Source organism: Dermacentor andersoni, chromosome 2 (assembly GCF_023375885.2).
Source record: "Dermacentor andersoni chromosome 2, qqDerAnde1_hic_scaffold, whole genome shotgun sequence".
In the NCBI taxonomy this organism is placed as follows: Eukaryota; Metazoa; Arthropoda; class Arachnida; order Ixodida; family Ixodidae; genus Dermacentor; species Dermacentor andersoni.
The window spans coordinates 183,495,229-183,513,889 of NC_092815.1; the positions used below are offsets into that span (position 1 = coordinate 183,495,229).

Genomic DNA, 18,661 nt, shown 5'->3' on the forward strand with positions numbered 1-18,661 from the left:
GAACCTTATGGACGGGGCTACGTCTACGGCGGCGCGCTTTATGTTCTACAATGGTGGCAGAACGTCCCACGAGGGGGGGGGGGGAGGTGTCGAGTGGGAGGGGAGGGGCAGGCGGGGATGCAAGAACGCTCATGCACCCACGTTTAGGTACACGTTAAGGAACCTCGGGTGGTCAAAAATTAATCCGGAGACCTGAACTTCCACAACCCGCACTGCAGTTTTGGCACGTTAAACTCCACATTTACATTTCGCAGGTAAATGACGCTCAGTGTCGTGCGAAGCCTCGCCTAGCACTCAGCATCCACAGTGATCAGATAGCAAAGCGAGGGTAGTTTCGAATCACTTATCGAACCGGAGTTGGAGCACGGGAACTCTCGTTGCTGTGACGGGCAGGCCTGCGGAAATATATTTCAATGGACAGCCTGTTTAATAAATATGATAGTTGGGTAATTTTTTCTTCTAAAGTCTGTTTAGCGGCATAAAGCGGGTGCAGCATTTCAAACGTACGCATAGCGCTCAGTTAAGGGCGTATAGATTGATTAATGATCATCGTCCCAAAGCGACGCTGGGGACGACGCGGTAGTGTGCTCCGGATTATAATTCTGACCACCTGCGGGGTTCTTAAACGTGCACCTAAATTTAAGCACACGAAGGTTTTTTTATTTTTTCGACATTCGACGTCGTCGAAAATGCGGCCGTCGAGGAGGGACATCGAACCCGGGACCTTGTGCTCAACAGCAGAACACCGCAGTCACCGCGGCGGGTACGTAGATGGGCGGAGGTTATCGTGAATGCCGACGCTGTCAGCTAGTGTAGCGTTTTAAACAGATACTTTATCACTCTTAGTTGATTCAATGTTTCTCTTTAGTGTTCCATCAAAGAGAGAGAGAGAGAGTAAACTTTTGTTATTGAGCAAGCGAAGTTTTAATTCTTCGCCCTTGGTGGACAGGGACACTGAATAGAATATCTTATTTGAGCTGTATTAGTAAATCACCCTTCCACGATGCCAAAGAGAGTCTCCCTTGCCGTGAGAAGAAAACGCGAGACCGAAAGACGGGGGTGAACGTCATGTATTTTAGCGACGCGTCTGCTAGGTCATTCCTTTTTTCTTTTCTTTTTTGGTCGGTAAAGACGGACTACGTTGCGTGACCAAAAGAGCCAAAGACAGAACTCAGCGCGTTTCAAGAACATTGACCGAGCCACTGGAGTTTCGGCGAACAAATTCGAGAAATTAAAATGTGGCTTTCATTTTCTCTCGCGATTAACTACCTGTTACTGCGAAAGTTACGAAGATAGAGTTTTGAAAGAATACTTTGTCAGTCTCAGTGTTTCCTCTTTGGTGTAGCATTAAAAAAAAAAAACTGCGCACACAACAGAGCGAGCGAATGCGGACGACACAAGCGCGCTGTCAAGCGCAGGAGGGCGGTTTACTTCGAGACAAAGGAAGTGCATTGCGTCTTTTTCACCGACGCCTTTTCACGCAGCGTTGTGCGTTCTCACTTTCGATTATCACCTGTCTCGACACACCTGCTGCATGTGCGGTGTTCTACGCATTTCAGTTTCTTGGAATAAACAGCCGCAATCCGCGTCTGCCTCGTGCGGCCGTAATCTGTGCCGTTCTCGTGTCGTCTGCGCAGTTTTCACGACGTCGACGCCGGTGAAGATGGGTGACTGGTACACGTGGACTGCGTAACGAAAAATAAAATGCGCGCAGTAAACTAGCCGTCGATTCGAGTGAGGTTTAGACATGCTTCGTGTTCGTAAAGAAAAAAAGAAGATCAGTGATATATCGCCAGAGCGACCGAATAAAGAAGAAACACTTTTTTGCTATTTCTAGCCTATAGCCACTCAAACTCGTCGCCGCAGTAATCTGTCCACGATAAAAGGCGAATAAAACCCCACGCGCCCTACCAGGACCCATGCAGAAGGTTCGCGGTAGCCAACGGTAGGCAGCTATCTGTGCTGAGGCCTGGAGCAAGTCCATACGCAAGTTAGTGGTATTTTATAATCAAAGCGAGAATTCGCGACTGTGACGCAGGTTACGCTACTGGCTTTTGATACCGCCTTCATCGCTGCACGGAAATGGCTGCGGAACTCAGATGAACAATTCCTATAAATTATTCATAGTTTGCAGATCGCCGCGGCCGCATCTTGACGGGGAGGATGAAACAGTCAGGTACATACTTAGATCGAGTTCATTTGTTGTTGCTTATTAGCTGGAGGGAAACGGCATTAAAGTGCACGTCAATGAACCTCAGTTAGTCCAAATTATATTCGCAGCACTGCCTTACCGCGTATGTTATAACTTACGTGTTGCTTTCTAGCATTACAACGTATCATAAAGAAACATTTTTTTTTTAAATGTGTTGGTATTGTAGAGTTTATAGGTGGCCAAAAGCACCTTCATTTAATTTTTGTTTTTGTTATAAACTTTCTGCCTTATTTGTTGTTGTTTTACAGTACTTCATGTTTTTCTATTGATCCGTCTGTATTGCATGTATACTTGTATTCGTTGAACGTATTTGTATCCGCTACTGCTATAGGGCCTCCTGATGGCCTGCAGTATTCTTTAAATGAAAAATAAATATTAAAGTCTTGATATACATGATTTCATGCGATCACGTGGCATAATTGGAAATCGTGTTTATGGGGATTTATATATGAAGGTCATTATTTTTGACAGGGTACCAGTTATGTAGTCAGATACCGCGTTATGTAGACTACCAGTGAACTGCATGGAAGCAGTGCGGTCTGTAAACTTTCCAAGGACGGCCCACGAAAAAGCCCGAATGTTTTCATAATGGAGCGTCTTGGAGGACGTTTCGCTCCGTCAGCGTTCGCTGCGCAGCGACCCGCCTTGCAAAGGCCAACGCTTGTCGTTTCCAAGTGTTCACCGGGCGCGCAGCTGTTCGATGTTCAATGCGGTGAACACAAACAACGCGTACGCAGATAGAGGCCGAATTCTTTCGACTGCCGATCCACCTCCCCTCCACCCCCTCCCTATACCGTAACTTCCGAGTGCTCCTGCTGATGGAGACAGTGACTTCCCTCTCTCCGATGCGGTTGTTTTTCGCTTTTGTTACACGATACGCTATTGTGGTCGCAAGTGAACGCTGCTTTGGTAGGCGCGTGTATATTCCGGCGCCAAAAGTTTGATAAGGACACACATTGTTACCCGTCACCTGCTGCGGACCGGCGGGAAGAGCCAATCGTAGGGCGTATAAGCAATGTACATATACCCTCCTCGGCGCCCGGCATGAGCGATAACTCCTTTCTTCTGTCACAACAGAGCTTCACTTTCGGCTGAAATGTAAACAGCTTGCGAAGAAACTAAAGCTGACCACTGCGCTGAACTTGCTGCGCTGACAGCTGTTGCGCTTGGACAAGAAGTGCAAAACCGGATATTTCGAAACATCGCAGGATATCTTTCTTTTCATTTTGCAAGAGCAGACCTCCCGACACGCGCTGCCTCCTTAAACAATGGCTTTTACGATGGAATCATCTTGAAGAAGGAATATATACATTGAGGTGAAGAGGGGGGGGGGGGGGGGTTCAGCTAGTGGGAATGTGTTATAGTTGGTGGCATTGCACTTGGAAGATTGACGCAGTTCCCATGATTGTGGGCGCCTGCTCTGCCCTTTGAGTGCTCGGACACGGATTCCCCAAGATAATTATCGAACAGAAGGAATTATATTACGACTGTGTTGGTAATTTTTTTTTCCTCTTCTTTTTTTATCCCCTAGAACGATGTCACAAGATGTCACGCAGTGCCACACTTTGGTCAAAACCGCCCGCAAACGATAGGCGCCGCAGGCGACTCCGTTACACCGGTGCAGTACTATTGTTAGCTTAAATTACATATCACACAATGCGGAGAGCCAATAACCAGTGGAGGTATTTTTAAAGTAACATAAGGCGTGCCATGGATGCCATGCAAGGGAAGAGACACGCAGTCAAGCATGGCACAGGATTCGGTGGGGTGGTGCGAGATAGGAAAAAAAAAATTAGACATAGGGTAGAATCAGCTGACGCAATGGTAGGGGTATGTATGATCGGAAATCGTTGAAACTACCTCGGACTTAGATCATTTCAATATTTCAACACAAACTGCCCCAGAAGGCTATAGGCGGCTGATTTATCGTGCTGTCTTCGAATCGCACATGAAATACTGCCACTTGGTCTGGGAAACAACCACGTGCACAAATATTAAAAAATGTTTAACATTGCGAGAACGCGCATTAAGAGCTATTGCCAATGTACCTTCTTCGAAACTTCCTCCTTACCTTTATACTGAAGTCTACGAGCAATGAAATTAACTCGCATTTACCCTATGCGTATTGTCTGTCTGTACAAGTCGCACAATCGGCGTGGAAATACATTTTCTATTAATTCGAAACAGCTTACACAGTAATCCAGTCCACTACGCAACTCGACACCGTGAATTCGCATATGCCCCCTCCCCCCCCCCCCCCCCGGCCGCGCACTAATTATGGGATGCACGCATTGAAATATACCCTTCATTCAACTTTAAATATTCATACTTCAAACAATTTTTCTGCTAGAGCAAAGCTCTGGGACCTCCCTCTGTATGTATATGCATAATCAAAAGTAAAACAAGAAAACAGCCTATTTTGCGAAGCGTCCCGGACTTTTCTGACCGTGGCTGCTGGGCCGGCTGCGTGCTGCTGCTGCTGTCTGGCCGAATAACTCAGACTTAAAAAAAAAAACAATTGATTTCCGTGCCCGATGCTGGGATCGAAACTCGGCTCTCAGCACAGCATCCCGATACTCTAACAACAACAACAACAACAACAACAACAACAACAACAACAACAACAACAACAACAACAACAACAACAACAACAACAACAACAACAACAACAACAACAACAACAACAAATTAGGCCACAATCGCACGTGCACTTCTCTCGTGTCAACGCCAACTGTAGCTTTTTTGCGATCGTCGTCGAATGTCGACGACGACGACAATGACGACAACGATGATGATGACGATGATGACGTTTCCGTACTGTAACACATAGAGGCCCGCGGTAGATTTGAAATGAATACAAAAAAAGAAAACGAGTTGTCACGTTGCGTAGCATGGGTGCTGTCAGGATTGGGGGCTCAATCCCATCGCTCGTGATCCTTCGTCAAGATTGGAGTCCGGCATGAATTCGAAGGTAGCTGGCCCATGCCGTCGTCCAACTTATCCACGCTGAGGACGTTGGTGAAGGGAAGAACTGCTTCTCATCGAGAACGAGGAATATGGGTTTATTTACAGTATTTAAATCAGTCTAACATGACTGCTTGAGAAAAAGAGTGTCAGCTAGTCCGACATGACTGCACGAGAGAAGTGTGTCGAGCATCCGCACAACAGCCGTTTTTAAACACTCGGTCCGCCGGCGATACAAGGTGATGCGAACGTTCGTTTACTCATTGTAAATTCGCCGCCGCTCCGCAGAACAGTTTACGCACACAAAGGCACGCACATTCCGATGTCCGGAGCCGACGTCAGACGGGAGCCGTTCCGAGTACCTCGGAGCCATTCTGAGTAGCTCGTTGTCCTGCGTCCTCTTCGGCGCGTGGGAAGCAACAAAAAAACGGCTTTCCCGCGGCAGCTCGCTCACGCGTAGCAAATCAGGTCCGCGCTGGGGAGCTCGGGCACAATAGTTCGCCCGCCGAACTCGTTCCGTCACAACGGCGCTGAGGCTGGAGGATGGCGGCGGTGTCAACACAAAGCCCGCTTCATCGAACGCATCCTAGCTGAAGCGACGGAGAGTGGGGGATGCGTGTCTTGTTCCCCGGTCGTAACCGGGTGGCAATCTTGCATTGCAGCTCGCCATTCTTAACAGTGCGCGAGAGGACATGCGATAGCGCGCGCCAGTTTACGCCAAGGAGGCAGGAATGAGAATGGGAAAATTTATAGCATTTCATTAACCGCTTAACAAAAGCTTCGCTTCGCATGGATTCCAAAATGCGCGTTTGTTCTGCATATTATTTTTAAACTCTTAGTTTTAAGATAACCGTAAGAAAATGCTTTTGTAGCGCCTTTCCGCAGTACCAAAAGTCAATGTGTGATTTCATGGTCATTCTTACATTTCAGTCAGTTCTGATTGTCGTGTTAGCTGAAGGCACGCTTTGTGACATACGTGGAGTCTGCACGTAATCTGTCTGTATACCACTTCCTTATGTACTTTTTTGAGAGATGAGAGCTTTCGTCAAGCCACGATACAGTGAGCTTTGTTGCCCCCACCTCCTCAGCCACGTGGTGTATGGAACGTGTCTAGAACAAATAAAGACTCAGAGACTCGAAGGCCTTTGTCCTCGCGCAGTGAACGTGAAACATGACGACGATGTTATACGATGATGACGTTCGATGACAAGAACACCTAAGTAAACAATTGAACAATTGTAGCTTCTTCGGTGAGACACGTCAGCAGCAGCAGCAGCACTCTGTGTTGGTGAACTTATTGCGGCGGGGTCCTTCCTTTTTTGTTGGCTGCAGCGTAGGCACGCTCACAAGAGAGAGATAACAGAAGTCCCTGAAATGTCACGCTATATGACACATTATACGTCATTATGCGTAAGAGCGTATACCCTCAGTTTGCTTATGGACAAAGGAGATATATATATTTTTTTTAATGTTACACGTGTAAACCATATCGCATAGACAAAGGTGTAATTGCTGAGGCGGTTCGCAGTGACCGGCATGCTGACTTCAGCACGCGGATTCAAGATGACGCTCATTACAGAGCACTTCATTTATTTCATTTATTATACCCTCAAGGCCTGTCAATTAAAGCTTTACAGAAGGGATTGGCTTACAAGTAAATTCAAACAGTAAGTATTACAAGAGAAAAATATACAACATAAAAATACAATTTGACAAATAATTCAGTAGGAATACAATGAGCAAATTACAAAAGCTATTACAAAGAAAAGGACAAGATATAGATATTCTAGCAAGTAATGTTGGTTAAGGCAACACGAAACAAAAGACTATCGCTGATGGATACAATGTTTGCGGGAAGGTGGTTCCACTCTAGTGATGTTCGAGGTACGAGTGACTGGGAAAATGTATTTGTGCTGCAAGAAGGGACGTGAACCTTGTAAGAATGATCGATGCGACGAGCTAGATACGTAGTGTAGATTATGGATGAATACATCACGCAGTGTTGTGTGGTGAAAAATTTTGTGAAATAACGATAAACGGAAAACTCTACGTCGAGCTGCTAGAGATGGGTGAGAAAGGCTAGTTTTATTGGCTGTTACGCTGGCAGTTCTGTTATAATTCGAAAGAAAAAAACGAGCAGCGTTATTCTGAACTAATTCTAATGCGTTAATTGAGTTTAGGTTATTAGAGTCCCAGACTGATGTAGCCTATTCTAATTTCGGGCGTATTAGTGTTTTATAAAGCAATAATTTCAAAGGGTGTGGAGCCTTAAAAAAGTTTCGCCTAAAGTAACCAAGAGCGCGGTCAGCATTGTTCACTATATTAGTAATGTGGGTTGCCCAGTTAAGGTCGTGTGTGATATAAATTTCTAAGTACTTGTACGAAGTTACCTGTTCTAAAGGAAGGTAATTTAAATAGTATATCTGAGAGACGTTAGGTGCCCTAGATACATGCATAGCTTTACACTTGTTAACATTTAATTCCATTAGCCATAAACTGCACCAGTTAGATATTGCATCAAGGTCCGATTGAAGACGGTTAGTATCACAATCCATAGTTATTTCTCTAAAGATAACCCAATCATCCGCGAAGAGATGAACGTTAGAAGTTAATTGTGAAGGAAGGTCGTTAATGCATATTAAGAACAACAAAGGACCGAGAACCGATACTTGGGGCACTCCGGAAGCAACGGAGCACACCGGTGAATTGCAGCCGTTAGCAGTAAGTATTGTGAGCGATGAACAAGAAAACATTCGATCCATTTTAAAAGATTAGCGTCAATATTCAAATGGGTTAGTTTGTGGACTAGAAGTTTGTGACAGACTTTATCGAATGCTTTTGAGAAGTCTAAAAATATGCAGTCGGCGCATGATGAACGATCAAGAATTCGATGTAACTTTGAGTGAAGGACACGAATTGAGTCTTGGATGAGTATGATTTCCTAAAGCCATGTTGTGTAGGTGAAAAAAAAAGTGTTATCTTCAAGAAAGTCGACGAGGTTTGTGAATACGATGTGTTCTAGCAGTTTGCAGGACATGCTGGTAAGTGAGATGGGGCGATAGTTGGTTGCTATGCTTTTGTTACCAGATTTACTTACTGGACTTCCTGCGCGATACAAGTTTACATTCAGTGCTAGCAGTTTATTCGTTTCCCCTGTTCTTTAAAGCAGGCCCCATCTCAAAATATTAAAAAGAAAAAAAGTTTTTTTTTTGTTCTGATTTATACAATTACCTGTGACTGTTGTAACTCTGTTTTCTTGCTTCTTTTGTGACTATATATAACGTGAATCTGGAAAAAGAAAAAGAAATTTTTTTCGTAAGTCAGCGTTCGTCCGGTTGTTTTCTTTGTCTGTCGTCGTTAAAACGAAATTTGTGGTGGTTAAACCTTCAAAAACTGCACAGTGTAGGTTACGAGACACGCAACAGTGGGGGTCACCAGTGGGACTCCGGGTCAATTTCGACCAGCTGCGGTTCGCTAACGTACCCCCAAAAGCACGGTACGCGAGCTTTTTCGCATACAGCCCCCCTCGGGATCGAACCCAGGACTTCGCCCAATGAACCACCATAGCGGATCCTTTGTATTTTGCTAGTTTTTTTTTTTTCTCTTTTTTATTGCTTTCTTGTTCCTTTATTCCGCGCAGTTATGCTAGAGTGGGCCCGACCAAAAAGTGGCAATTTTTCCACTTGACAGAAATTCGGGCCCCCTGCAAACGGCATACAGTAGGTAGACAAGTTACAGAGTCAAGCAGAATACACGTTCAAAGAAAATGAAAAAAAAAATGAATGTCGTATGCACGTTATTTACAGTTACGAAGTTCTCAGCCCTGAAACTCACTAATAGATAAAGTTATCACAAATCTGTGCACTGCGCCTTAGGAGGACAAGCGAAGAAAACAGGCGAGTATACGCCGCTCTCACATATAGCACTATTACGTGAGTAGGGCTTTTGCGAGACCCTCGCGAGCGTTGTATACATTTTACGCAGGCTGTAAGCGCAGAACCGCGACGTCTCTCTTTCGCGCAGAGTTACGAATTTGCCAAGCTTGCGATTCAATTTGTTTCTCGAAGCTTACCAATTTTCGGCAACTTCCGTAAATGGTTTGAGACCCAAAATCAGGGGCGCTATAAAGTAAAGCTATTCCAAACTTTTCTATTCCAATTCTGCTATCAGCCCTCGATGATTGGTCAAAAACTTTTTTCGAGCACCCCCACTTCACCTGTCTGTCACGCGACGTCACGAAAACCGCGATACCTCCCCATCTGATATGATGTGTACACACTGATTATGCATGATCTGATAGAAAAAAGAAAAACAGTTATTTCTGATTCGACCCCTTTTCGCCATAGCCCTCGGCTATTGGTAAAAAGTTTTCGGGCTGCACCCACTTCACCTGCCTGTCAGGCGACGTCACAAAACCGCAAGAACTCACCGCGTCAAGGTGACGTGTACGCGATAAAGATGCATTACTATGCCGAACAAAACTGAATTTTCTTCGGAATAGCCACAGGCTGCCCCGTTCCGAAAGGAATAGAAGATGGCTGCCGCCGATCGCTCAGACGCTGGCTACTCGCGCCTGCCGGAGAGCATGGGTGTAGTTGCGTATAATAAAGCTTCTTGCGTGGCCATGTAACGTTTTCGAGCACTTTCGGCAAGTTTACCCCCTCATTCTGCCAACTCCTCTTTGCTGAGGGTCCGTTTTAGCGTCATTCTTGAGCTTCCGTTGCATGCCGCCGCGATTTTCGACCAGCCACCGCAAGCTAAGTAAGGGAAAGCCGACCAATCGTAGACGCCGGCACCACCCTCTTCATCCGGTTATCGACTTTCAGTGCAGTAGCTCGGCCCCATCGAATCCCTCTCCACTTGAGCGTTCTCCTCGCCTCTTGTCAGCCAATTAGATACGACAAGCCGCTCAGTGTAGGCAATGTCATTCGTTTTTCAAGCAAACAAAAGTGACCTCCTATGAACAAGGAGAGCGTTTGATTGGTCTGTTCAGACAACCCTGCGGGTGACCGCCCGGTGCTTGCGTTGGTGGTTACGCAAATTTGACGTCAGGAGATTGGAATAGAAACATATTGGAATAGTTTTACGTTATAGGGCCCCAATATTCCGCTTCTATAGTTGCTAGATATACAAATTTATCGCTCAAGTACGACAAACTTAATTCAAATCAGTCCAGCGCGGTAGCCTCAGGTGAGCATTTCTGCGTACCACATACGCTTAAATAAATCGGAGTTGACTTCCTAGCCAGAGCTTTGTTTATTTATTTATTTTTTTTGGCTGGGTGTCGTTCAGCTTGCGTTAAGTTTCAAAATTTCTCACAAAACGCTTCCGCGTCGAACCGCGTGTCGACGGCGAATCAAGGTTCCTCGCCGAGGTCACGTTGGGGGTAGGTGCGTGCGAACGGCGCTGTCCTATCGTGAGCGGGAGCGCCCACTGAACGACACACGGCGTTTGAATCAACACACACCGCTGACGTCAGCCATCGGCAGCTGCAGCATTACACTCACCACTTATGAAATATAAAAAAGAAACCACAAGAACTAAAAATCACGTTTTTGTACAGGTCGTTCATTCCACACAAAAGCCCTGGGATAAGATGCGGTGAGGTAGGATGCAGAGATGAAAAAATATATGTACGATAAAAGACAATGAGAACGTCAAACATTTACGCGAGCATATTAGGGGCGGGGCCTCGTATACGTAGAACCGGAGGGCGCCTGGCATAATCGTACACCGCGCGTGTGTCAGCGTGCAATCATCATAATATGCGCGCTATTCCCGTTCTAGACCGATTGCGCGGCAAATACACCCCCTCAATCCCTGGCTTGTGCCGCCTCCAGCCGAATACCTCGTATTTCTCCGCGAAGACGGAATAAACAGCAACAAAAGTAAAACTGCCAGAAGTAGCTGTCAAAGAAAGTAGCGGGGGGGAAAAACAAATTCCGTGACAGAGGGCGCACCCGCCAGCCCGCGCGCCGGCTGCTTGCATCCGGCAGCTACCGCGAAATTCTTGCGTGTCAGCTGCGTCCCGCAAGGAGCAGCGAAAGTGCGCGTCTCCACAAAGGCCCATCAAGAGCGAACGGTATACGCAACGAGCACGAAAGAAACGGGAAAAGACAGACCACGCGGGCGCAAAGAGGTGTTCTCGTGTCGCGCATACTGCATGCAGCTGTGTGCCGAGAAAAAAAAAACGATGCGTCATTGCTCGTTCTTTTTTTTCTCCCCCTTCAGTATCCACTTTATTTATTCTTTAACTAGACAGCCACACACAGTCACGTTGGCTGTCCCCGTGGTTCCGTATAACGAAACAAAAACACCCGAGGCGTTGTGAAAGAACGCAAAGGGATAGCCGGTCGGTCGGCGGCCGAATCCCGGACGATATTCGCGACTCTTGATCGGTCGCCGACGTGGAAACTGTAACTAGCGCTTTCGCGATTGGCCTAATGCTTCCAAAGCCGTCGGCATGCAACTTGTCTGCGTCTAGTAACATTCCGTTTCTTCTATTCCTACTGGTTCCTCGCTTCCTATTTTTACGCGCAAGCGTAACTGGCCAGGTCTTCAAATCGGCTGTGTCTGTCTGAAGCCGCGACGCAAGCGAACGAGGAAGGCGCATGGAAGTGAAGAGAATCGCGCACCGGAGAAAATACGAAGGAGCGTGCTCAGCGCACGGCAAAGCAACGTAACGTGGAGGAAAGTTTAGGTGACGTTGTGCGAAGCGGGAAAGGAGAAACGAGGCGAAGCGTCGCGGAGGTGAAAGGTAGGCGGAGGCGCGCTGGGTTTGCCTCCTCTGGCAATCGCTACAGGTTTTATTTGAGATACGGACGTGCCGGCTTTATAACGTCGTCCTCATGCGCCGTACGCTGTGTGCGCGCGTGAAAGCGTGCGACGGTGAGCCCACAATGGCGGCCCAATCTCGCGTGCGCAAGAGGAGGAAGCGCACCGTATTCCGTCGCGTGCATGGAACCGGGGGAGGGGAGGGAGTGGGGGGGGGGGGGCTGTACCTCGGCCACTGTGGGTCGCGCGGGCTTTATATAGAAAGCAAACTGCTTTGGGGGCCCAGTCTAGGGGCCGTCGGCTCGTATCTTTGCGTGCGCTGTGTTCTCAACGCTCAGTTTTCGTTGAAGCGATAGACAGCACGAAGGTCACTTCGCTCGCTGCTGCTGCCGCTATTCCTCACGTCAGCGTTCTCACAGCGAGTGTGCGTGGTCATCGAGTGTAAGTGTTCATGTTTGCCTGTGCGCGCTGGAACCAGGCTAGGTAATTTAGATAGTAAGCGAATGTTTACAAAAGGGTGTTTACTCCAAATCCGTTCTACTCCTACTCCGTTCTACTTTTAGAGCACGTGACACAGTCCTCATGCACGCGAGCGCAATGCATACAAGAAGAAGAGTTCAATGGAAGACGGATACTTGAAGTGGTCAACAGTGGACGAACAACGGAAGTCTTAGTCGGGAAGCAATGTCTCGACGATGGAGCTCGTCTTGGTCAGAGCAAGTGCGAGCACACGCAAGCAAATGCAAACAAGCGCAAGCAAGTGCAAGCAAGCTGAATGGCACATATCAGGGAGCGCGTCCGCAGTTTGCATTGCATTGCAGTGAACAGGTTCGAAGCTTCCACTGCGGCATTCCACTGCACTGGAAGCGCAAGAACACAACACATGCAGAGCATCTCCCACACGATCGCCCACTCGTTTCTGGGTCTGTTGCTAACCGCACTTTTCCTTGTTCCAGCACGACTAAAGTTGACATCAGCGGTTTCTTGTGTTCTCCAAGCTGAGTCGCGGTTGGGGCTAAACTTGAACCGCCGGACCATGTCCTTAGAGAGAAAGTTGGTTTTTGTTCGTTACATCGTAAAGGTGAGACGCTATAGCATCATTTTCTCGGCATGCTCTGTTCTCGCATTAAAACACTGTGCTGGAAGTTGACAAAATCTGTAAAGTCTAACACCAAAATCACTTGTACTACCGCGTTGCCGCGGGCAAAAATTGCGACGTTTGCTGTCGTAACCTGCAACTTAAGTGCCTCAGGCAGCAGCAGTCCGTGCTTTCGCCATGCGCGCTTTTTTGCACATACAACTGCCTCCTACTAGATGCTGCAGTCATCATCAGCCTTCTGCATATGCGGAACGCGCCCCCGTACTGTGTTACACTGCATTAGATTATTTAAATGCGTGTTGATAAGATGTCGTGATGGTGCAATCGGTTCATCGTTGCTCCTAAAGACGAGCTGGCACGGGACCAATCAAAGCAGAAGAGCGTGCTTACTTATTTATTTCTAATTTATTTATTTAAAGCCACTCTTGCAGCTGCCAAAATTACGCCTTCGTCGCTTGCATATAGAAACACAAAAAAGGCGAGTACTTGCAGTATGCAATCTATCGCATGCACAACGAAGGGAAAGGGCACAGTAGGCTTTTCCTCACAAGGATACTTATTGTGGAGAAGCCAGCTCTGGCGGACGTATTTGGAGAGTCGCCCACGCATGCAGGTACTTTCGAACACACAGATGCCATCATGCCTACGCTGTCGCTGGTATAACTAGTACTGAACGTTGCCAGATGGCAGTACAGTCGCATTACTTCCTTATTAACTGCCCAGGAATTGTACGCTCTAGCTGCTATGACGAATAACTTGAATTGCAATTTAAAGCGATGAGCTGCGCAAGCGCCGGGTCGTGTTCGAAGCTAGCCTATCTCGACGAGATTCGAGTATGGTCTGCTGTAGTTAGGGGCCGCCTTTCAGGACAAGCGGTTCCCGAAAGCAATAAGACACCTGCTACCACCCTGAGCTAACGTTTAGTATGTTCATGAGTGGCGGTCCCTGGGCTTGCTAGTATGTAATAATTTCACTATTACAGAGTGAAAAACAGCGGCCGAATAGGCAGAGGGGAAGGCACACAACACTTTGCTTGTCGTCCTACGTCCCTGTTCGATCCGTGTTGTCAACACTGTACAGCGGATTATGCACTAGCGTTTTTTTCGCAGGGAGTAAGAGGGCGACCGAAGCTTTCGTCCTGTTATAATTTCACACCGTTCTGCTAGATTTTGTGCACGGCAGCGACAAATGAAATATGGCACATCGTCTAAAGTGAAAATTGTGTTAGCTCTTGAGTGCATGCCAAAAAAAAAAAAAATATTGTGTCCTATAATAGCGAGGCTGCCAGCAAAACACGACAAGCGGTCCGCTGCTTCCACAGTGATGTTTCGATGAGCAATATGACCTGCCACGGTGGCTAGTGGACATGGCATTCTGCTGCTGAACATGAGATCCCGGAATCGAATTCGCGGTGGTCGCATTCCTGTGGGAGCGCAACGCAAAGAAATCACGTAGACTCCGCATTCCCTAGTCCACGAATGCGCCAAGAAGTTCCGACTCCACTCACCCCTTCGCGTGACCTGACCATGCGTGGTCATACGACAGACCGAAAGTTTGCAGAAGCAATGCGAGATTGGTCTTCGGCTAAATCTCACTCTGCGTCACTTGCCACTTTGGGCCTCTGCAAGTGGACGAATTCATTCGCAAAGCGGCCATTCGGATTAATTGAGTGCCTGTGTCAAAGGCTTAAAGACCACTTTGCTGGTGGTTACCAGAGCGTGTGTGCGGTCTGGGTGGATTTTCGGAAGTCCGATGGTACGTCTGTGACTTTAAAAGTAAAACAAAAGCCCTATCTTCCTGCAGTGACATATCGTCACGGTGCTGTGTAGTGTTCGCATATCCCATATCGTCAGGGTGTAGTGTCCAAACAGTTGGACCAACATATATTTTGCCGTGGGATAAGGGCAAGTGATAATGCTTTCCTGCATGCTTTCATGCACAGTGCTGACTTTCTATAGTCGTGGTGAGCGCTTTCAGTTTTCAACACCTCCGCGACGCTGTCCATTCCAATATCAGTGAGACGAATCTGGCGTTAGACACGGCTCGTGTGCCATCCATACTTTTGCTGCTAGCTGTGGGCACTTCGGTAATGCAACGTGACATATTTCGCGGTTCTACTTCCGCACCCCGGGAAAGAGGTTTGTGTTGTGTTCTTGTATCATAGTTACGACATTTTCACGCACCTGGTGGTATACTATCTCTAAGCCGCACAGCGCGCGACGCCGTGAAGCAGTGGGTAAATAAAAATGATCCCTCTTCACACGAAATGCCACTTTTGGCGTGCGCTAGGGCGTTTATGCATAACGCCTTTCCTAGTCAACTGTAGCAACTTCATCGCCTTGCGTGTCACATACCACGAACTCCAAGAAACATTTACATCAAACAGCAGGGTATATGTGAAGGCTCTACAAAATTAACGACTCCGCTGGTTCGTTCGCTAATTTACCCGCTGTGGTACGGCATATCAAATTGCGCTAGTGGTGTATGGTGCCTTGGCTTCAAAATGACCTAAAGTACATCACGTCTTTTTTGGATGTGAAAATATTTCACGACTCGTTTTGGCTCCTCCGCTTCCATATAAGTAAAACAAAATACCTACAGTATCCACCTTCCCGCTTAATATGTGAAACAGAGTAATAAGAGGAAAAGGTCTTCTAGCAAATTCGCGCTCTGACCTGCGAATGCTCCAATCATGTGCGCGGCGGTCCGTGTACTCTGAACACATGTGAGCGAGCATCTACCGCATCATAATGGTCCTTCAAACGGAAGCATTCGGATTTGTTTAATGCCTAAAAGTCTACTTCTGGCACCAGTGGTTTAATCGGTCAACTGCATTCACCACCATGGCCACAAGTGGCGTTGGCTAACGCTCTCAAGGATACCTCCTTTGTTGCACATATGCACGTTTGCCCTCCGCCTTATCGCGCCTTACTCTCTCCGTCCTCCAGCAGGCCAAGGAGTTGCAGGGGCTGCTGACAAACTGCGGTGCCTAGTATTATAATTGTATTAGTATCATTGTATTGTACAGTATTAATATTGCTGTATTTGTACCACGCGAGGAAGCCTCACCGAAAACAATCAGGGCCACACGGCTTCGAGCTCTGTGTAAGCGCTAAGGTCGTGACAAAGTTGGGTAATAACACGGACACGTACCACATAAAAAAAAAAAAGACTCGGGAAGGTTAAAAGAACAAATCAAATGAGGTGTACAAGGCTCCCGTGTGGTACCCGAAATGTCATTTGATCCCAACCGTGTCACAATCATCCCCGAGCAGACTAGATTTTGTCAGAAGCCCAGATTTCATGCAACAAGGTAGTGAGAAAGCAAAATTCTACAATTACGGCATTGGCAAGACATCTCGTTTCAAACGAGCCAGTGATTATGGGATGTAACGCACTACTTTGTATGGTTCTTCCTATCACTCTGAAGGAAAAAAAATACGGCATTTCACCTAGGGAACACAATTTCCTTGAAGTCACGGCTACCGGACATTGACTTATTCGTAAGTGCCAAATAACATTCATTCTTAGTAGCCAACTTGTTACGCTGATAAGCACATAACCTCGTGCTCTCATTATTATTATTATTATTATTATTATTATTATTATTATTATTATTATTATTATTATTATTTCCTTTTAACTGGTGTGTTATAACTGCGTTCACTGGTGAACCGTTCACGAAAAAAAGCAACGCCTCATTTGCGGTCGTCACACGCAGTATACGCGAAGGCACCGGAGTGACCGTGCTGTATCTGAAAACAACAGGGTTGCGTGACCACTTCTAAATGCGTTGTGAACACTCTCGTATCGGTCTGCGGGCGCGCGCTCACTGTTCTGCTTCCTTCCTGACGCTTCCATGAGCCCACTGCCCCTCACTCAGAGCAGGGTAGCAAACGCGGTGACTCCCCTGTTAATAGCCCACGCCATTTTTATCTATCTATCTATCTATCTATCTATCTATCTATCTATCTATCTATCTATCTATCTATCTATCTATCTATCTATCTATCTATCTATCTATCTATCTATCTATCTATCTATCTATCTATCTATCTATCTATCTATCTATCTATCTATCTATCTATCTATCTATCTATCTATCTATCTATCTATCTATCTATCTATCTATCTATCTATCCAGAAACTTTCTTGCCCTACATTCTTACTGCTTACACCGTTGCACGAGGCATAGCGTTAACTGAGGATCGTGTGCAGAGCTTGGAGTCGCCTCGCTCCACGACCATCGTGTATACGTACTGCGCATTCCAAGAGCCTGCGAAACCGCAAGCGTCCCTTCCGCTTGCGTCCAGCGACCTCTCCATCGGCAGCAACATTCTCTTCGTCCTCGGCCGCCGCGATGTCCAGCGACGTCCCCATCCGACGTTTAGTACTGATCGCGCTTCGGAGGGCCGAGTATAGAAGCTAAGGAGGCTCCGCACAGCCCTCTCCCACTAGCGCGCTGTTGGTCCAGTTGATCGCACCACAGAAGACGCTGGACAAGAAAGGGTTCAGGCAGCCACGGAGTAGCACATCATCGTGAACTTGAATTCGACCTGGACGCGAATACGCAGTGAATGGGACATATTTCGTCGATGATTCCTTCTGCAGAGATTCTGCTAGAGACGCGCCGGCGTTGGCCCAGCGCTGTTAGTCCTTCCGGCCCGGACCAGTCGTTTCGCCGCTTTCGCGCCTCTTTGCGATGAACACGAAGTCACGTCGCCACGTGTCCATCCAGCCAGGGTCACTCCGAAACGAGAGAGAAAGGACACGCGAGACTTTCTTTTAGACTGCCTTGAGGGAACTCTAGTTGCAGAAACAACGCACGGAGGCTCGCGGGAGCGCACTTCCTCGCAAGTTGTCAAGCACCACCTTCGTGCGGGACTCCACGAAGAAAAAGGGTTGGCCGAGCCAAACCGAATGCCTCAGACTGCCTACGCCGGTGCAGCAACAGCAGCTGAGAAATCCGAGTCTTGAACGTGCACGCTATAGTGGCGCTGTCTCCCAAGAGGACACGGCGCGTCTGTCACGCGTGGGATTGTCGTCGTACGCAGCACTTGACAATGCACGCATCCGTTACGTCGCGTAGCCGCCGACAGTGCTCGTGTCGCTCCCGCGGCTTTGGCCAGCTGCTCGGCCCGCAGGTCGGAGCTGCTCTGCAGGGCGTCGCTGTCGCGTGTCCGCGCAGCCGCTGGTTTCTCCGCGCGCTGACGCTAGTACGTGACGCGCTGCCTGTGACGTCACGAGGCCGCAGCTTGGCGGGTTCGCGCACGCGCCTCGTCACAGAAGGAAGGAGACAGTGGCACGGCAAGCGACAGTCGGTGTTTTCCCGGGGGTTCCTTGTCTTTCCTGTCACTCGTACCCGTGCGCGTTGACATCCGCCCTTCAGTCGCACAATCGGTACCAGTTTTGCGTAAGCGCGCTAACGGGTGCGTCGTGGGGATGCGCGGCAGATCCGCCTCGCGATCTCGAATTTATGGAAGACCGGAAAGAAGAGGTGCATATCGGAACCGTCGCCCATAGCTTCCTACAAAAATTGCGAGAGTGAACTCTGGCGATATGTTGTCTACGGGAGATACAAGCGTGACGGTTCAGCCAGTATGGGGATTGCT

General features: G+C 47.7%; 1 protein-coding gene across 4 annotated transcripts in view; it reads right to left on the reverse strand.

Annotated features, from left to right (window-relative positions):
- LOC126540344 (serine/threonine-protein phosphatase 2A regulatory subunit B'' subunit beta-like) overlaps positions 1 to 18,215 on the reverse strand; it is a 72,436-nt gene extending 54,221 nt beyond the window's left edge. For 2 of the 4 annotated variants that reach the window (XM_055075983.2, XM_055075982.2), the window contains exons 1-2: positions 17,310 to 18,215; positions 8,408 to 8,464 (exon numbers count right to left, since the gene is read on the reverse strand). In XM_055075983.2, the coding sequence (XP_054931958.1) occupies positions 8,408 to 8,464; positions 17,310 to 17,429 (177 nt within the window). In that variant the 5' untranslated portion in view covers positions 17,430 to 18,215. The remainder of the gene's footprint in view (positions 1 to 8,407; positions 8,465 to 17,309) is intronic. The other 2 variants (XM_055075985.2, XM_055075984.2) reach the window with 1 other exon arrangement.
- Between the last annotated feature and the right edge of the window lie 446 nt (positions 18,216 to 18,661).